Source organism: Schistocerca gregaria, chromosome X (genome assembly GCF_023897955.1).
Source record: "Schistocerca gregaria isolate iqSchGreg1 chromosome X, iqSchGreg1.2, whole genome shotgun sequence".
NCBI lineage: Eukaryota > Metazoa > Arthropoda > Insecta > Orthoptera > Acrididae > Schistocerca > Schistocerca gregaria.
Genome location: NC_064931.1, coordinates 649,998,937 through 650,012,379, shown reverse-complemented (window position 1 = coordinate 650,012,379; position 13,443 = coordinate 649,998,937). Strand labels below are relative to the sequence as shown.

Below are 13,443 nucleotides of genomic sequence, written 5' to 3'. Positions count from 1 at the left end.
AACATTGTGCAATAATAAAAACTATGTAATACAACTTTTGAGCAGTTTATAAGCTACTCTTCTCCTTGAATTCTGTTATTCATGAAACTGAAGATATTATAAGATAATCATAGAGTGAGTGAGTGAGAGTGTGTGTGTAGCACATTATCACCAACAACATAAACACTACAGACTACAGTCAAACCATGAAGTCTTGCCAAGTACTGAAACTTAGTTCATTGAGGAGTGTGGTTTCAGCATTGTCTTACTGAAGTACATTCCTTTCTGTTTCTGGCATGTAGAAATGAATCAATACTTAGTTAAAGTCAAATCTCATATTCTGACAAAAACACCAAGGTCACTGATACAACACTACAGACTGGAAACTGTTTCACTTACTGATAGTAAACACACTTTTTTATGTTTACAGTTTTAATTCAAGCTGATTTACTCTTTGTATCTGGCATATACTTCAACACACTCCTATTACAGACAAATTGTAAGAAATATTTTCCTACAATCCAAGAGCAACATGCCTCAAGAGATGGATGACACAGTAGAATTCCAATTACTTTCTGCCTTGTAGTAATACAATTATTTACAGATGATCCTATCACACTGGATACAAAAATAGAAGGGATTGGTTGTGGAGGTGCTGGTGGTGGGAGGCCTGCAAGGCAGTAAAAATAAAATCTGATTTTTTCCTACTTTCAATATATTTATAGTAAGATGCAGAAGGAGTGATGAAAGGGTTTCATCATGCAGCTATTTCATTTAGTATATGAAACAGTACGACATGCTATGAAGGAAAACTTCATCTGAGAACAGCACACATGGATCACTTACTTAGAGCTGACAATGTTAAAGAGGGAAAAATGGTTATGGCGTTGACTAAAAATCCTTCCCATCACTCATCTGGAGTGATTTAGCAATACCACAACCATACTGGCAATCGAGCAGAGTCCTCTGAAATACGAGTCCCAAGAATTTGGAAACTGATGGCACCAGAAAATAAGCCCCACGGCATATCTTTATTCTTCCTTCTCTCCTACTGTTCAAAATAACCCATAATCAATACTTAATTACCTCAGTTAATATTTATTCACAGTAATTTTTGTTCCACTCCATTTTGGCTGTTCAATAGAGTAATCGGTTATGAATATTTTGAATGAAAATAGTATCTGTAACAAAATTGTTTTTACTAATGACTATTACCTATTTCACCCTTGTAAGGCATCACCACATTATCTGGAGACAATAGAACAAAAACTAATATGACATAACAGTAAATACAATAAGACATGGTTCTAATCTATGCAGCTGTGCTTACAATGAACATTAATATTTACATTAACTCAAAAAAATGTAGTATGATAAGTTTCATCCATCAGTAGCCACTGAACTGCATTAAATAAGAATAAGAAGTGTGGATATGATATCTGGTCATCAAGTGTCTTATCAGATATGTGAAGGACCTACAATGCATTTAAAATTATTTGCAACTGTTGATGTTTCACTGACCGGAGGGGGATATGATGCTGTTGCCCAGATAATGACAGTGGTGAGCTGGCTTTCCCTACCATGCAGCCAGCAGTTCAGCTGGTAAGGTGCCCCTGTTGCCACATCATGAATGAACAGTACCACATGGTGTCACACATTAGATGCATCAATGTTCATCAGCTCTCATTGTAAAGTTGTATTGTCTGGCATTGAAGGGTTCTGTAGCCATTAGGTATTGTGGACAAGTTTTCTGTGTTGGCTCTAGATTAATAACACAACAGTGAAGTACATATGAATACAAGATTTGAAATAAAAGTGTTGTCCGAGAACAGGTTCATAAGCTGGGAAGATAATGTTCTGATGCAAAATATTCCTCAGAATTCCACAATAGTAATGGAAAAATGTCATACCACTCTGTTGTGATGCACAAAGCTCCACCAACGCAGTGGAGGAAAGTGGATAGTTTGCTCTGTGTACACAGAAATGTTCCACGAGATAAACTGAATCCAGTATGTATAAGGCGAAGTTACTGGAACTTGTAGTGCTGTACAAGCCAAAACTTCACGTTACCAGGTCAATGAGGTACAGTTTAATCAGGCTTCTTCCATACCCCGCTCATTTAAATCTGACTTGAGTTATATGGCCCTAGGCGAAAAGTAATGTGGCAAAAAACAAAACCAAGTTTATGCTCACTGAGGTTGAAATGTTGGCAAAAGAAGCCACTGCAAATGTTACACGACAGGACTGGTCTTCTTGAGTTGTCAACCATACCAAGAAGGTGGTTGAAGAGACATTGATCTACTCTCTCTTCTTGTCATGTTAAAATTTACTTCTTTTTTCAAAACACAGCAAAATTTAGAAATATTAATCTCACTAACATTCTAATGCAGTTGAAATTGTGACAGAATCCTGAAATACTCTAATATTAAACTAACAGCTGAGTACCAGTCAGGTCAATAGTTTATGAAACAGCCCATTCTCAGTATAAAGATAAATGTGCAACTTCTTCACTTATATTGTTACAAGACCCATGGCAGCTCTCATTTCACCAGCGGTTGAGAGCCCTCAATAATTACATAATTTCACTGAAAAAAATCTGTAGTCACTTGAATATTGTGGTAGACATGGAAGTTTCGCATATTAATCAAATGGCAAAGCACTCTCGTCTTTGCATGCTACCATTTGCCAAAATCTTGTTCTGGTGTCTCAATACCATTTATGAGATATGAGGAATTTATGAATATTTCATTCTAGTTTTTTCACTAATGCACAGTTTGTGACAGTGCTTTACATACATTCTATCTTCTCAAAATTGGAAACAGACAGCGATATCCTTCTACGTTTAATATGCAGAAACATGTAACCTAATGGGCACCAACACACAAATTCATAGTGACACCTATTTTTCACTGCAAACTAAAAATTTCTTGCAGTAGTTTACCAACTATCGAAATATCACAATAACTATGACCATTAACAAATACACTCCTGGAAATGGAAAAAAGAACACATTGACACCAGTGTGTCAGACCCACCATACTTGCTCCGGACACTGCGAGAGGGCTGTACAAGCAATGATCACACGCACGGCACAGCGGACACACCAGGAACCGCGGTGTTGGCCGTCAAATGGCGCTAGCTGCGCAGCATTTGTGCACCGCCGCCGTCAGTGGCAGCCAGTTTGCCGTGGCATACGGAGCTCCATCGCAGTCTTTAACACTGGTGGCATGCTGCGACAGCGTGGACGTGAACCGTATGTGCAGTTGACGGACTTTGAGCGAGGGCGTGTAGTGGGCATGCGGGAGGCCGGGTGGACGTACCGCCGAATTGCTCAACACGTGGGGCGTGAGGTCTCCACAGTACATCGATGTTGTCGCCAGTCGTCGGCGGAAGGTGCACGTGCCCGTCGACCTGGGACCGGACCGCAGCGACGCACGGATGCACGCCAAGACCGTAGGATCCTACGCAGTGCCGTAGGGGACCGCACCGCCACTTCCCAGCAAATTAGGGACACTGTTGCTCCTGGGGTATCGGCGAGGACCATTCGCAACCGTCTCCATGAAGCTGGGCTACGGTCCCGCACACCGTTAGGCCGTCTTCCGCTCACGCCCCAACATCGTGCAGCCCGCCTCCAGTGGTGTCGCGACAGGCGTGAATGGAGGGACGAATGGAGACGTGTCGTCTTCAGCGATGAGAGTCGCTTCTGCCTTGGTGCCAATGATGGTGGTATGCGTGTTTGGCGCCGTGCAGGTGAGCGCCACAATCAGGACTGCATACGACCGAGGCACACAGGGCCAACACCCGGCATCATGGTGTGGGGAGCGATCTCCTACACTGGCCGTACACCTCTGGTGATCGTCGAGGGGACACTGAATAGTGCACGGTACATCCAAACCGTCATCGAACCCATCGTTCTACCATTCCTAGACCGGCAAGGGAACTTGCTGTTCCAACAGGACAATGCACGTCCGCATGTATCCCGTGCCACCCAACGTGCTCTAGAAGGTGTAAGTCAACTACCCTGGCCAGCAAGATCTCCGGATCTGTCCCCCATTGAGCATGTTTGGGACTGGATGAAGCGTCGTCTCACGCGGTCTGCACGTCCAGCACGAACGCTGGTCCAACTGAGGCGCCAGGTGGAAATGGCATGGCAAGCCGTTCCACAGGACTACATCCAGCATCTCTACAATCGTCTCCATGGGAGAATATCAGCCTGCATTGCTGCGAAAGGTGGATATACACTGTACTAGTGCCGACATTGTGCATGCTCTGTTGCCTGTGTCTATGTGCCTGTGGTTCCGTCAGTGCGATCATGTGATGTATCTGACCCCAGGAATGTGTCAATAAAGTTTCCCCTTCCTGGGACAATGAATTCACGGTGTTCTTATTTCAATTTCCAGGAGTGTAGGTGGTTCATTATGAAGCAGACGAATTAAATTATAAGATGTGTGAAAATGAGAGAGAATCACTGAGTAGTTTCTCTCAAATCATTTGAGAAAGATTGCAGATCAGCCTACTTGCGCCGCTTGCTGTTCACACAGTCCAGTGAGCCTGCCAGGTTCTGCACCAAGTAGACCTGGCATTACACTGTGGTCAACTGCTAACACACACAGCACACATTGGGAACCACACTCCCCTCCACTCATTTTGTACTGAACTGTCAAAAGTTGCAACTTATTTTCAACACACTATAAATAGGAAGTACACACAGAAAAGTAGAATTAGTCAGGATTAAGGAAGGGTAGTGGGAGAAATGCCATCTAAAGTAGATAAAATACCAGATCAGTTAGGTACCTTATGCGCTGTGTGTGTACTGAAGTAGGCATAGTGTACACACCTCAGAACCACATGTACAGCATGTGTATGTAGAGTGGAAAACAGTTGACAAAGCAGGCCCATCCAGCGCAAGACTACATTTGGGTATGAGGTGTGCAACTGGATACCCTGTACTCATATGATGGGTATGGGCTGGATGGCACAATAACTCAAATGTAAATGATGACACTAATTGCATTGGTTAATTTCAACAGTTTAACAACTTATTAAAATACATGTGATATTATTTAAAGTGAGAACAATCCCACTGTAAAGAATTAGCGGAAACTTGCTAATAATGGTTATATGTAATGGATGCGTAAAAATACACAAATAATGTAATAGCACCAGACGAATCAGTGCTACATCCAATAAAGCTTATAATAGCAAGATAAAGTACAGCAATATTAATAAAGTAATTGCAGATAAATAAGGGAGTATTTGATGTGGCTGAAGAAACAGTCAGTACAACATATGTGTCACAAATGCTGGAGTGTTACAGAGCCAACACATTAATTTATAAATTGCTGTAGTTTCTGAAAGGGTCCAAGAGAACCTTAAATAAAACCATATAGAAGTGAAAAAACAGTAGCTATCATAATAAATGTCCCCTCTGCATTCATGTTGTTTATGACACACAAGCTAGACCACCTCTTATGCCAGATCTCTAACAGAATAGGAAATCCAGGTGAACTGATCCCCAAATATACATTGGAACTATTTCATCAAAAATTTGTATTTGAAGAGAGTTTCACCATCTGCAACAGGAATGGTCTGGTTAATCTGCTTAGTGGTATAATCTTTCCACCTACCTGCACCTTGTTATCTTTTGATATAGAAAACTTATACACAAATGCCTCGTACACAATGATCTTCTTAAGCAATGTCGAACAACAAAGTATGAGATTAACGAAAAAGCACTTTTATCCTTAGATCGCTTACTACATGTAATTATTTCTCACACAATACTCAATATTACAAGCAAAATGATGGCCTAGCCATGTTTGGTGGGTTTCATTGCTGATGTCTATGTCAACCACTTAGAATGAAATTACTTTAGGCACAACTTGGACAGACAAAAGGAGGTCCTTTTCCTGATTTTGTCCATTATAAATGGTTTTGTGCGAGATTGTGACTGTGAAAGCAATGGGTTTGTTATTACATAACTTTTTCTCCTAACAGTCACCGTTTTCTTTTAGTCTTATTTTGCAAAGCACATTTTAGGAAATGACTCCCATTTTCAAGTATATTTTCTCTTTGTGCTATGTCATTTTTACATAATGTTTTTGACGTGTGAGGTTCTGCTTTGTTTTGCTGACTAAGTTTTCTTATGGTCAATTTGTGCAGACACACATACATGTTAAATGTAAGTTATTTTTGATATATACTGTGCACTAAAAGATGTGTGAGTCTCTGCACAAATGGACCATAAGAAAACTTGAAGTCAACAAAACAAAGCAGAACCTTACACATTGAATAAAAGAAAATTGTAACTGGCAGCAGAAAAGTTATTTACAAACAAACCCATTGAGGTCCTTTTTTATCAGCGATATGTAGATGACATTTTCATTTTCTTTAACAGTTCTGCAGTCGGCATCCCATTGTTGGTAGATGACTTCAACTCATTGAGCCCAAACATGACTTACTCATGAATTAATGAATAATAGCAAAATTCTTAATTATTTGAACCTACAGTTGCATATTGATGGGGGTAAAATCCAATTTGATATATTTCATAAGGCCATCACAAGAGATTCAATTACACACCCTTCCTTGTAACTCTTACTGGTATAAGATCAGTTACTTCAAATCAGTAACACAGTTTATCAGTGAACTTCCACTATGTTACTCATCTATTGCTGAGCCACTCACCTATACAGAAAAAGTTAGCTATCCTAAAACATGTGGTTAGCAATGATTACAACCCAAAATTCCACAAGACTTATCAGTCTCCAATATGAAACTTGTGAAGATGCTCTCTGTAGGAAACCTGTCATATGGCCTTGCTAAAACATTTGAGAAGCAGGGCATGGAAGTTGTTTGTTTTATTTGGTTAATAAAGTTCTGAAATAGTTATATACATAACACACAACCAAGCAAGCAAACAGGCAGGATGTTTAGAACTCTATTTCATGAGCACCAACTAAATAAGAGAGGACAAGTTAGGCATCACCCAGTCATTACTGACAAGGGAACCTCCACATCGCATCCCCCTCAGTTTTAGTTATAAGTGGATAGATCTTGAAGAACTGAACATAGATCAATCGAGAAAACAAGAAGTTGTGTGGAACTATGAAAAAATAGGCAAAATATACAAACTGCGTAGTCCATGTACAAGATAGGTAACATTTAGGATAATGTGAGCTCATGAGCGCCATGGTCCTGTGGCTAGTGCGAGCAGCTGCGAAATGAGAGGTCCTTGGTTCAAGTCTACCCTCGAGTGAAAAGTTTACTTACTTTATTTTCGCAAAGTTATGATCGGTCCTTTCGTTCATTGATGTCTCTGTTCACTGTAATAAGTTTAGTGTCTGTGTTTTGTGACCGCACTGCAAAACCATGTGATTAGTAGACGAAAGGATGTGCCTCTCCAATGGGAACCAAAAACATTTGATCGCAAGGTCATAGGTCAACCGATTCCTCCACAGAAAAACACGTCTCATATATTCTATATGACACTGGTGACAGCATGTGCATCACATGACAGGAATATGTTGTCGACCCACCTAACTTGTACACTTGGCGAATGAGTAAAAAGATTCTTCTACCTTGCCCAATTTAGTTTTTCTTGTGGATGTGATAATCACTCCCAAAAAAGTGATCACATCGGACAGACGGACGGACGGACAGATAATTGTCTGAAAATAAAAAATTAAACTTTTCACTCAAGGGAAGACTTGAACCAAGGACCTCTCATTTCGCAGCTACTCACGCTAACCACGGGACCACGGTGCTCCTGAGCTCACACTTCCTTAATGTTGCCCATATTGTGCATGGACTACTCAGTTTGTATATTTTGCTTATATTTTTCATAGTTCCACAAACTTCTTCCTGTTTTCTTGATTGATCTGTGTTCAGTGTTTCAAGGCCTACCCACTGAGCCAACTTATAACTAAATCTGAGGGGGGTGCGATGGGGAGGTTCCCTTGTGAGCACCTGATATCAACTGATAATCAGCCTCCAACATTGAGCAACATGAGCTTGCTGCATACCACTGGCAAAGAGAAGAAGATGAATTTGTTAGAAGATATGGAATCGTTAAACACTAATGTGCTATTAAAGAAAGGCTATTGAATGATCAATTGGTTAGTAAAAACCAGTCTTATTACAGTGTAATGATGCCAACTATAAGATCCCTCCCATAATACTGCTTACCGCCACAATTGCGCAGCATAACTTTTGTTCACTCTCTCTTCTATGCTAATGAGTGTTTTTGTCTTAGCATTTATTCTTTTGCCTCTGGGATTTTAATGTAAATCAAAATTTCTTAAAATGTTTTTACTCTGTTTATGCTGTCCTAAACAACAGGTATGCACAGAGGATATTTATTATGTTAGCTACTGTTTTTTACTTCTATGTGGTTTTAGTTAAGGTCCTTTTGGAACCTTTTAGAATATATCACAGTTCATAAATTAATGTGCTGACCTGCAGCCGTCCAGCATTTGTGATACATACATCGCCGAACATTGTTTCTTCGGCCATGTCAAAAGATTCACTTATGAATCTGCAATTATCTTACTAATGTTGCTGTACTTTTGTTTACCTTGCTATTATGAGCTTTACTGGATGTGGCACTGATTCATATTGTACTACTACTTTTTTGTGTATTTTTATGCATCCATTATGTCTAATTGATATCAGTAAATTTCTGCTTGTGCTTTACAGTTTGTTAACTGCAATGGGATTTGTTCTCTTTTTAAGTGGTATCACATATATTTTAATAAGTTTTTAAACTGCTGACATTAAGCAACACAATTAGTGTCATCTGTTATGTTTGAGTCTTTGCACAACCTAGCCCATACCAGCATATCTGGTCACACACCTCATAGTCAGTTCTGGTCTTACGCTGGACGGATCTGCTTAGCCGATTGTTTTCTGCTCTACATCCATATGTTGTACGGATGGCTCTGAGCTGTGTAAACCATGCCTGCTTTAGTACACATAAGGTACAGGGTGACAGTTATTGAACTATACGAAATAAAATCATCGTAACTTCTGAATGGTTTGCGTTAGGTTATTCAAACTGCACGGTTGGTCGCAGGGCATGATGAGAATTGGTATGGCTTGGTTTAGTGACAAAGCCCATTTCCATTTGGATGGGTTAGTCAATAAGCAAAATTGGCACATTTGGAGGACTTAGAATTCGAATTTTGGGATCGAGAAGTCTCTTCACCCTCAAAAGGTGACTCTGTGGTGTGGAATGTCCAGTCACAGAATAATCAGTGTGATATTCCTTGATGTCATGCTGACTACTGAATGGTATGTAAAGGTTTTCGAAGATGATTTCATCTGCATTATCCAAAGTTAGTCTGATTTCGACAAAACGTGGTTCATGCAAGACGAAGCTCAACCCCATCGAAGCAGGAGCGTGTTTGATGTCCTGGAGGAGCACACTGGAGACCGCACTCTGGCTCTGGAGTACGAAGAGGCCACTGGACTGGGCCTCGATTGGCTGCTGTATTCTCCAGGTCTGAACACATGCTGCTCCTTTTTGTGGGGCTATAATAAAGATGAGGTGTACAGCAATAACACGAAAACCATTGCTGAGTTGAAAACAGACATTCAGAAGGTCATTGACAGTATCGATGTTCCGACTCCTCAGCCGTTCATGCAGAATTCCACCATTTGTCAGTGCCACATCACCACAAATGAACATATCATGACCTAAATCTGAATATTTGTAATGACATTTTCACATTGAATAAAGTGTGCGCACACCATTGTTTGTCACTAATTTATGTTTCTTTTCATATAGTTCAATAATTGTCACCCTGTACCTAACTGGTCTAGTAATTTACCTACTTTAGATTCCCATTTCTCCCACCATCCACCATTAATCTTGGTTAGTTTTACTTGTCCATTTTACTTCCCATTTAGGGCCTTGTTGTATCTGATAAAAGACTCAATGACTGGATGCTATATCCAGACAATTCTTATCCTTATTTAATGCCCTTCAGTTGCAATTGATGGATGAAGCTTATCCTACTGTCTTTTTTGAGTTTATGTATATATTACTGTCCTTTGTATGCATGCCTGCACAGCTTACAGCTATGCTTCATTCTCTTTACTGTTTTCTCATATTAATTTTCGTTCTATTGCCTCAAGACACTCCGCTGATACCTTTGCCCTTACAAGGGCAAAATGTGTAATTGTCACTTATTGATACACAATTTTGTACCCTAGACTGATTTCATTCAAAATACTCATATACAGTATCAAAAAATTAGTCCTGCAGTAATCTCAATTTATTGAAGAGGTCACTGCAGGCACCACCACAGAGCACATTTCAGCAAGTAAACAACTGAGAATGAAATTTTAAAATTATCGTGACAACTTAAAATATTGAATATTTTCTTGAGAACATTGTATAATAAATAATAGAAAGATGATTACTGAGTGAGAACATCACTCAGTTTTTAATATGTGGCGGCAAATTTTAGTTTCACACAGGAAACTAGAGAGCTCTGAAGTCCAAAAAAATATTAAAGGTGGCTGAAAAGTAAAATTTTAACTGCTGTCTACAGAAGCAGACACGACAACACAACTAAAAACAGACTTTCTTGTTTCCTCAAAACCCTCATATGACAGTATAGGCACAATCTGGCAAGTTAAATAACTAATTTCCCAGCTGACCACATATACTGCATTTTCATATCCATCCATATGATGAACCAGAAAACTGAAAGATGTTCTTTTGGTAAGACACAACAGAAGAGATGAGTATAAACTGATACTGAGGGGTTGATGGAAAACAAGCCAATTTTGTAGAAAACATGCTCGTCTGTGAAGTTATTGTACTACATCTGGAAAGACGACTCCACCTCTCCCAAGCATTGAAGCAGGCATGAGTATTATATTAATAATTAGACTCTTCATGTGAACTCTAACATAATCATTTTCTGTCCCCAGTAGCATAAAACACAGAAACTTCTATGAGTACATGGAAATCTTTCTAGACTACATCATCACTTACCAACTTTACAGGCAGACAGAGTTAAATTTACTAGATAATGTCACCACCACCACCACCACCACCACCACCACCACCACCACCAACAACAACAACAACAACAACATAACTTAGACGTACCTTCATCCAGTGTAAGACAGGGATCCTCAACAATTATAACTTATCAACTGAATTGGGTTCACTAACAATGAAATTACTGATGGGGATGAAATCAATGCAGATGCAATGACATTAAATGGTACCAGTTAAAACAGGTCAGAAACATTGAACTTACAATGTAATGAAAATGTTATAACATGCAAATTCATGTTAAGACAGGCACTCAAACACTGATTTCTTGAGCATCCCTGCGGGTCGGACTCAAATTTTTATTGCCACTTATGTTTCCCATTCCTAATGTCTGAACACTACAACCAGCGGTTATCTACAAGGTACGTGGGAATAACATCATTGCAAAATAATGGATTTGATGGACTATGGATTATCCTCTCACAAGGAATATGTAAATACGGCACAGATTTTCATTTGTCAGGATATACTCATTAGATTGCCAGTTCAGCATTTCTGAAGGATTTTTCACATTCATCTTCATTGATATTATCCCCATTAATTCTTTCATTTCCAAGAATCTAATTACATTAATACATATGCCGGCAGGGAAAGCCACAGACCTCCACTCAATGGTGCTACTCCCACATATCACATGGGAGACACACTGGATGTAGTGTTCATAAATCATAGGTGTAACCAACAATGAAAATGAAACTTTGAGTCAGGCCTGCAGGAATACTCAAGGCCTGAGGACATGTTCAGACAGCCTAATGGTTAAGGCAGACGTTTGCAGTTCAAGCAGGAAATCTGGGTCAAAAACCTTCTCTTACATTACTGCCATTAGTTATGACACATTCACAGATTTACTACTATTTATGAGTTATCTTGTCTCTCTTCCAACTATAAATTTCCATTGTGTATTTTCATCAAACTGAAAATATCATCTGCCCTTTAACACCATCAAAAGAAATAATTTTTTGTCTGCAAGAAGCATGCTCATGTTATTACTCAATATATTCAACTGCTCTATGTCTAGAAGCTTCTTCGACTTATCATCACTAATTTTACTCTCTTTCTGTGCATTTTTGCAATTTTCCACACCTGGTTGCAAAAGTATCAGCTATTTCAAATAGTATTTCAGCTATATATATGTAAGTGGTATCCGTTACATACAACAATTTGCATTTCATTACAATTAACCTCTTCTATAATGTTGATCCAATAACCAATCTAGCTGAAATCAAAAATCCTTAATTTTTTTTATGTATGGACTCAAACCACTTAATATGTCTTCCTGTCAAAGTTGATTGAACTTTTACCTGTTGACACAGTTAAACATAACATGCAAATGGAAAATCAGTTACAAAGAACAGAACAGCTCAGAGGGAAATTTCATCTAAATAATGTAAAGGGAGTCATCCACTTCTCACATAGCAGCAGACTGACTATAGCCTTAAAAGCTATGTGACCCAAAAGATATCAAAACTTATAGTTTTTTTTTCTGCCAAAAAGAGGGGACTTTTCCCAAATTACATCCTTTACTGTTGTCTTTCTTCATTGTAAATCACAGCTGATTTTGCTATGTAATACTTTTCGTGTTCTATTTTCCTTCATCCTCTCTTTTTAACACACTATCCCAAGTTCTGAAACTAGTGACTATCATTCTTTTGTTGGCACCAATCTGATATCACCTGTCGTTCTTCTGTTGGCACCAATCTGAAGTCACCTGGTAGGTAACAAACCATTATGTTTATCTTTTGCCATTATAAGTTTTCATATTACACCATTTCAAATGTTAATTTATGACAAACTGCAAGTACAACAGCACAAACCCTTGCTATTACTTTGGCATCTGGACACCTAGAAAAATTCTGTATTGATCAACTTACACAACACTGCTTGTCAGTGTGCTTTTGCTAGGTTTCAAATATAGGTGGTTCAACCACATTGCATGCAGCAGAAAGTACAACATAAATCACAATATGGGACATTCACAACATTTAATTGACCTTTAAACATAAAGTTTTTGTTGTATTGTCTTATAGCAATGACCTTGCAGTGTACAATTTTTCAAACAACGTCTACAAACACTGGATGCTTACTGATATTTTAGTAATAAATCTGATTCAAAATGAATGCCATTCACACAAAAGGAGTTACTATACTACGCACATTCTGATTCTCAGCACACCACTCAACATGAAGTCTTGCACAACTTGCTCATAATAAATTAAATGAATTAAACACAGAAATTACCGATCTTGGCACTCCATATGACTGCCTGTTGTATGCTGTAACAAAGTTCCGAATTTCTATACGTCTCTGTGCTAGGTCAGTGCCATCTTGTGCCTGCCTTTCCTCTGGAGTAAATCGAGTCATAATCAATGTCACCTGTGAGAAAAATGAAAATA

The 13,443-nt window shown here is 39.0% G+C and overlaps 1 protein-coding gene across 1 annotated transcript in view; it reads right to left on the bottom strand.

Moving 5' to 3' along the window:
* LOC126297639 (E3 ubiquitin-protein ligase RNF170) overlaps positions 1-13,443 on the bottom strand; it is a 119,488-nt gene that overhangs the window by 18,357 nt on the left and 87,688 nt on the right. The window contains exon 5 of the mRNA XM_049988664.1: positions 13,289-13,423. Coding sequence (XP_049844621.1) covers positions 13,289-13,423 — 135 coding nt within the window. The remainder of the gene's footprint in view (positions 1-13,288; positions 13,424-13,443) is intronic.